At 53.4% G+C, this 7680-nt stretch overlaps 1 protein-coding gene across 1 annotated transcript in view; it reads left to right on the top strand.

Annotated features, from left to right (window-relative positions):
- The first annotated feature begins 2168 nt into the window (after positions 1 to 2168).
- Notch3 (notch receptor 3) overlaps positions 2169 to 7680 on the top strand; it is a 47772-nt gene continuing 42260 nt past the window's right edge. The window contains exons 1-2 of the mRNA XM_021186339.2: positions 2169 to 2377; positions 4844 to 4925. Of these exons, the coding sequence (XP_021041998.1) occupies positions 2260 to 2377; positions 4844 to 4925 (200 nt within the window). The 5' untranslated portion in view covers positions 2169 to 2259. The remainder of the gene's footprint in view (positions 2378 to 4843; positions 4926 to 7680) is intronic.

Here is a 7680-nt window from a genome sequence, read left to right as displayed (position 1 = left end):
CAAAAAAACAACAACAACAACAAAAAAAACCAGAATATTGAGAAAAGAGGAAGAAAACTTCACCAACTCAGCCCAAGCCATGAAAGTTTAATACCACCGATACTAGGAAAAGATGGCAGGTACCCTGATAATATGCCCTGGGAAGGATGCAGGGATTCTGCCAAAGACGCATGAAGTTAATCTTGTAGAACTTGCAGGTCATTGGTCCGAGAGGCACTCTTTCAAACAACTGACCTCAAACTAAGGCAGAGGTGAAGATCTGGGAATCCAGTCCTTGGTCCACAAAGAAGCTATAAGGGATGTTATTCGGAATAACCATAAAATGTTGAGTACAAACTTGGGTGAGGACTGGGGATGTGGTTACATGGTAGAGTGTCTCCCTTATACACTGGAAACCCCAGGTTCTGGCCCCAGCATCACAAAAACCATGGAAGCACATACCCATAATTCTAGCACTGGGGAGGCAAAGCCAGAAAGATTGGGACTTCTAGGTCATTCTGGTTTCAGTAAGTTCAAGGCCAGTCTGGGTTGCATGAGACTCTGCCTGAAAAGGAGAGGCCCCCAAAGTAGGATAACAACAAAGTGGGCCTGAAAGACTGTTCAGTTGTTAAGAGAGCATGGGGCAGCATCACGAGGATCCGATTTCAGATTCCAGTTGTCTCATGTAACAAGCTGGCTATTCCACAAATGACCATAACTCCAGCTTTGAGGGGTGCAGTGCCTTCCCTGGTCTGTGTATATGCATGTACTCACACTAGCATGCACACACACACACAGAAACACACACACACACACAGAAACACACACACACACACAGAAACACACACACAGAAACACACACACACAAATAAATCTTTAAAAAGTGTATCCGTGGCTGTCCTGGAATTTGCTAGGTAGACCAAGCTGGCCTTGAATTCACAGATCTGTCTGCTTTTGCCTCTGGAGACCGTGTGAACCATGACACCTTCCCCAATTAATAAAAATACACTTATTTATTATGTATCCAGTTGGGGGGGGTGGTGGCAGGGAGGGGAGATGGGTCCTCTACAATGTAGAGATCAGAGGACAACTTGTGGAAGTTGGTTCTGTCCTCCCACTACAGGAGTGTCTGTGTATGCCCTTCCAGGATTATATGGGTCCTCTGTTCCAGTCCTTTGGTCTCCTAGTGATGGAGATGTTCAAGAATGGCACCCTTCACCCGACTCTTGAGATTTCCCCTGAATGCACCTCTAGAGCTTCCATTCTCACTTCAGACAGAGGGAGCGTTCAGAAGCCTTTGCAGGTCTCCTGGATGTAAAACTCAGTGAGTGGCAACGAAATGATAGGCCTCATGGTAAAACCATGTAGAGTGTGGGATGTGCTAGGAGCTGGTGTGGATTTTTTTTTTTTTTACAAAGTATTTTATCTTATTTATTGTGCGTATAAGCGTGTGTGTGTGTGTGTGTGTGTGTGTGTGCGCGCGCGTGTGAGTGCGCGTGCAAGCATTCGAGCACAGTGTGTGTAGGAGTGCATGTGTATCACCGGGTACATGTGGCAGTCAGAAGACAATGTATGTATGTGTTGGTTTTTTAATTTTAGCATGGGAGGCCCAGGAATTGAACTCGGGTGTCTGTGATTGGCAGCAAGCACCTTTCCCTCTTCGGTAGACCTTTGTGATCGTCACATTGTAGGAGAGCTGCACACAGGTACATGAGACTCATCCACGAAACTCCTGGCCAGATTGTAAATGCTGCCCGCCCGGGTTTGGGGCGCAGTTGGAGCCTGAGTTTTGAGGTGATTGATGTTTCGTGTCCCCATGAAACTTCTATACGGTTTGCATGGGTGCGGCTACGTTCGTTCATGGGCCTCTCTACACCCAGGTTTAGAGGGTTTGGAGTTAGGGGTGTTTGCGTTTGTGTCATGGCTGTGTGTGTGAGCCCTGGCTTTGGTTCTGTGCTGGAGGATAAAGATGGATGTGCTCACGAGCTGGATACCTGTCACCTCACGCAGGTTAAGCCCGCATCTCTGTGGCAGACCTGAGTGTACCGTGGTCTGCAAGTCCCAGGCTTGGCGGGTAGAAGGGTCGGACCCCAGGAGGCCGGGCAGGGGGCGGGGGCGCTCAGAGCCGGCCCCGGGGCGGGGCGAGCCGCCCAGGCCTGGGGGCGGGGCAGTCCGACAGCCTCACTTCGGCGAAGTTGGCGGCGCGGAGGCTGGCCCGGGACGTGCCCGGAGCCCTGGGAAAGAGGGAGGAGGGAGGAGGGAGGGTCGTGGCCGGCCGCCATGGGGCTGGGGGCCCGGGGCCGCCGCCGCCGTCGTCGCCTGATGGCCCTGCCACCGCCACCACCGCCCATGCGGGCGCTGCCCCTGCTGCTGCTGCTAGCGGGGCTGGGGGCTGCAGGTGAGGGATCAGGGACTCGGAGGGTGGGACTGGGGTTGCAGGGGCGGGGAAGCAAAAAAAAATTATATATATATATATATATATATATTCTCCTAAGTTTGGAATTTAGAGGACCTGCCCCCCAGGATTAAAGCCGGGGCAGAGATGCAGCAGCTGGGGGTGTGTATCAGTCATGGGGTTCGCACAGATTCATGATGGGAAGGCAGGATCCTAGAGGCCCAAGGAATCGAGACCCTTGAATGAATCAGGAGTCCAAGAGTAGGAGCTGGAGTTGTGGGAATCTGGGGTTGAAATTCGGAGGCGAGGTGTACCAAAAGTTTCAGGCTCACCCCATCCTACTTCTGCCTGGAGTCCTGAGAAGGTTAGGATGGGGGCTCAAGGACCCCCAAGGCCTAGGACCCCTTGCACAAAAGCGCCTCCCCTATCCCGGGCGGGCCGTGAAGGGGGGGGGGGGTAAGGAGGGGGCGCGGAGTTCTCAGAGCTCTGAACTCGGAGAAAACGTCTCATGTTGGAGAGCTGCAAGACCCGGCGCTGGAGCGCGAGAAGCAGGAGCTGGAGCCCTTGTGAAGCCCGCGCCCCCTCCCCCGCGTGCTGCCCGATCCCTCTTCAGGCCGCCGGGATCCCGCAGTCTCGGGACCCCGCCTCTGTGCCGGGAGGAGAAGGGGCGAGGTCCACGTGCTCATCTCTGGCTTCTGGGCCCCCTCCCTGTGGCCGGAGCCCCTCCCCAGCATGCCTGGGCCCCCCTCCCCTCTTCCTCCACTCTGAGCTCCCCTCCCCCGCTCGGGACAATGGCTTCGCCGTCTAGACACCCCCTCCCCCCGGCCGGCCTCACGCTTTCTTTGCCAGACAAAGCGGGACCCACGGAGGGCCTGAGCGGGGACTGAGGGGGCGCCCCCACCCCTGCCCCGGGAGGCCTGATTAGCGGGGGAGGGGCATAGGCAGTTGGCTGTGGCCAGGGGTTCTAGGGCTCCTATGGTGGGACTCAGTGCTGGGCCGGGTGAGAGTTGCATAGAGAGTGGCTTAGCCTCTAGGCTCAACTAGGCAGGACTGGGCAGGAGCCACCGCCCCCGCGGGGCCAGTGCAGACTCATGGCCTGTCACACATAGAAAGGGAAAAAATGCATGTGCACAGGTTTAGTGCAGCCATAGATGCACACTTGGCACACACAAGACACACCTATGTGTTTGCTGCTCACATGTTGATGTGCATTCAGGCAGAGGTCACCCAAGACCTGCTAGGCATTCATGTTCAAGGTCACATTTATAGCTGCCAATCCATGACCCATACAAGCACACCAGTGGTCACACAGCTGTATGCTTGAATACTGCTGTTCATATAGATGGATGCACAGTGCATGCAGCTTGTGTGCACATGGTGTACAAAGCTATGCTGTTTGAAGATACCAGCATGGTACCAAGCACATGCACTATTAGTCACTATTAGTCATATAGTGGTCTAATACTCACACAGACTGTCACACAAACTCACAGGCATATGTACATACATACATACATACATACATACATACATACATACACAAACACACACACACATACACACACGGCTCACATGGTTGTGTCTCTACCCCCCCCCCCAATACAGCTTCTAGTGTGATGTCACAAAATTGAATAGGTTCTTCATTCTTAACTCATCCTTCTACTGTCTCTCTGGTTTTTGATTTTTGGTTTTCTCCTTTCAGTTTCTGTCTGTCCCTGTTTCTCAATTCTCCCCCAATCCCCTTTCCTTCTCTCTCTGAGGAGCAAAACTTCTACAGGGGCCCACACCTGTCTGAGCACATAATTCTCCACCAGCTCAGACCTGGCCACACCTCTCACCATCTGGCAAGACTGCCACACCCAAAGCGGGATACAACCCGGAGGGATGGGGACACTGGACAGGGCGGCACATATCTTGCACCAGTTCTCTCCCTTAAACTCCATAGCCCAACCATCTAGTACCCCAAACCATCTCTCTATGGCTGCTGTGGGTTCCTCCTAGGTGTATGCTTTGCCTACTCTTTCAAGAGCTAGCAGGGGTTACAGTAGACACAGGCTCAACACTGCCTGCCTTCTCCATCTACCCAAGACATGGGCTTGAAGCTGCAGATCCCCTTTAACACTCAGCATCTTTCTTCACTTCCTACTCTGTGCCTTTTCTCTGATGTGCACATCCTAGTCAAGGCAACTTCCTGAGCCCACACATCTGGCACAAGTCAACTCCTCCTTCTCACCCCTGCCTTGTGGTTCCCAGGGCTTGAGCTGGCAGGGACAGCTGCAGCCCCAACAGCTGGGGCTGGGGTGGGGGGCCGTGGGAACTGTAGATAGGGGGCCTCTTAGTACCCACACAGATACCCTCCTAGCCCAGTGCAGCTGTTGCCTGGCAGACAGGACAGGAGGGTCTGTCCTTATATGATTTGGGGTTCTGTGTGCCTGTCTGACCTCCCCACCTTCTTTTGCCCCCACACAGCACCCCCTTGTCTGGATGGAAGCCCATGTGCAAATGGAGGTCGGTGCACCCACCAGCAGCCCTCCCTGGAGGCTGCTTGCCTGTGAGTGTCTGGCCCAGTGCCATCAGTGGGCCCTGTGTGGGGAGGGAATAGGTCCTCTTCCTCTGCCTCCGAGTCTCCTGGGGGATGCTGGTATCACTTCCTCCATGTGTGTGGCTTCGGTAACCTCTTGTGTTTCCCCATAGGCAATCAGACAGCTTTAAGAGCAGAAGCTCTGGTGTCTCTCTGGCTTGGGTTCAAATCCCACATCATCTTGCTAAGTGTCTGAGACTTAACCAGTTAGTTAAGTCACAGTGCTCTGGAATAAAAAATTGATTTCCAAGGCCAATGACAGTGGCTTGACAGTGACGAGGACATCCATGCCCTCCCATATGTCAGAATACAGGAAGCACCTAGGAGACTTATTTTAGAGCCCGGTTTTATTTTGTTCTAGTTTGTATGACCTTTGGTTAGTCATTTCTCTTTTCTGAACCTCACTGCATCTGTGAAGCAGGAGTGCTTTCCCTGGCCTGTGACTGTGCAGGAAGGGACCCAAGAATTATTTGGGAAATGCAGAAAGTTAGGGAAGAAGAGGAGGGTTTGGGAATGAACTACCAGAGGCAGACAGAACTCTAGATTCTGGGACATCTCGAGCAAGTGCTGGGGACCTTCCCAGCCACTTTTGCATCTACAATGGCTTTTCTTTCATGAGGTTGACTGTAAAGATTTGAAAAGAACCTTTAACTGGGCTTACGCTTGTATTTCCCAGCAGAAGCAGGAGGTCATTCTGTACAGTTCCAGGGCAGTCTGGGCTCTCACAGAGTGAGGTTGTCTCAATGTTTTGTTTTCTAAAGGGGGCTGGGGCAGCTGAGAGCTTAGTAGGTAAAGGCACTTGCTGCCAAACTGGACAACCTGAGTTAAATCCTGGGGACCCAAAAGATGGAAAGAGAGAACTAATCTCGGCAAGTTGTTCTCTGGCCTCTGCATGAATACATACACACACAGATAATGTAATAAAAATTAAAACTATATTAAAAATAAGAGAAACTTTTGAAACCTTTTGACGACTGGAGATGTTCAATGGTGTTTGCCCAGTACATACAAAGCCCTGGGTTGGAGGGAAAGGACCTCAAGGTCTGTGGGCTTATTGGTCTTGTTTTCTTTTTAATAGTAATAGCATTTCATTCAGCAGCTATTAATTAGTTCGTTCATCAGTGTATTCATTTCCTCAATACCGTGTGGGCTAGCCAGTGGATCGGCCTCAAGCTAGGTGGGGCCAGGATGACTTCCGATATAGAAAAAAGAACCTTTAAAATTAAATGGCTGGAATCTCATTTAGCTTTATTGGGGGTCACTGGCCGAGGCTGAGGGTTGGGAGGGCAGAGTGTGTCCTTACTTGGAAGCAGTCGCTTGGAAGGGAGGCTGAGGTTTGGGGCGGGGCGCCTGCGCAGTAGAACTACACGCCTGGACAGCTGCCGACAGGTGAATACGCCTGAGGCTGCCCCGCCCCTCGACAGGTGAATCACCGGCTCACGCGGCCTCCGGGAGCCCGGATCGCGCGGAGTGGAGCTCGCTCAAGGCTCCAGAATAGAGATTTGGGGGGACCTCAGCCTATGTTCTTCTAATCCCAACCCACTCCTTCAGGTTTCTCAAATCCTGCTGTCCTCTTAGGAGTGACCGCTCCCTCCCCAATGACACTCCCCCCCCACCCCCACCCCCACCCCCGCCCCAGTCTTCCGCCCGGGAGAAGGCTTCGGAGTTCTCCGTCGCTTGGTCCTTGTCTGTCTTGCTAGTCCGTTCCCTCCTTGGAAGCTGCTCCCCCGTCCCCCCTCCCGCTCCGCTACGTCTCCCCTAAAGCTAAGGCGGCGAGGCGGGTCCGGGGCTGGAACCGGCCTGACCGGTCGGCGGGGGCGCGAGGCGCAGAGCGTGGGAACCCGCCCGCGGCGCAGGGAGGGTGCCGCGCCCAGCTTGGCGACGATACCCGTGGTCCCCAGCGCTCTGCACGCAGCGCCCCCTCCTGGCGTGTCATCGTCGCTGCCTTGCAGGACTTTGGGTAGGGGGCTGAGAGCATCACCTCCCAGGTTCGAATGTCCACCACACCCTTGCAGGGTTGAGCTTTGACACGTTTATCTAGGAACGGAATTCGGGGCGGGGGTATTGTAGGGTGACGCTAAGAAATGAGTCACCTGCTTTGAGTTCTGCCCTTGGTATTTGAGACTAGACTGAGCTAGGGGATCCTCGCTGGGAGCCGGAAGGGTAGGGTAGAGGAGAGGAGGGTTGAAGTAGGGGTGATGTAAGTTGTGTCTTTGCATAGTTGCATAGCCAGGTTTGTTTGACTACTCCAGTCCCCATCCTTAGCCCTCCTCACCTCTGTCCGTGGAAAGGTTACAAACTTAAGTTGTCTTTTAGTTTTTATTTTCTATCACTCAGGACTTTGTTTTTTTTTTCGAGACAGGGTTTCTCTGTGTAGCCCTGGCTGTCCTGGAACTCACTCTGTAGACACAGGCTGGCCTCGAACTCAGAAACCCGCCTGCCTCTGCCTCCCAAGTGCTGGGATTAAAGGCGTGTGGCACTACTGTCCAGCTACTCAGGACTATCTTGATGGGTTTGGGGAAGGGGCCGCAGGCCTCGGTCCAGATTGAGGGCTGAGGTGCCCATCCAAGCCCCACCCGATCCATGAGAGGAGGATTGCACGCTCATGGGAGAAAGGAGTTTATGATTTGTGGCTATCTTCCTGCCTCTCCATGTGAGTGAGAGTTTCCCATATTCGCGTGGGAGGCTGTGGCTTCGTGTCTGTGTTTGCCAGGCCAGTATGCCC

Source organism: Mus caroli, chromosome 17 (assembly GCF_900094665.2).
Source record: "Mus caroli chromosome 17, CAROLI_EIJ_v1.1, whole genome shotgun sequence".
Lineage (NCBI taxonomy): Eukaryota > Metazoa > Chordata > Mammalia > Rodentia > Muridae > Mus > Mus caroli.
This window is presented reverse-complemented; position numbering and strand designations above follow the sequence as displayed.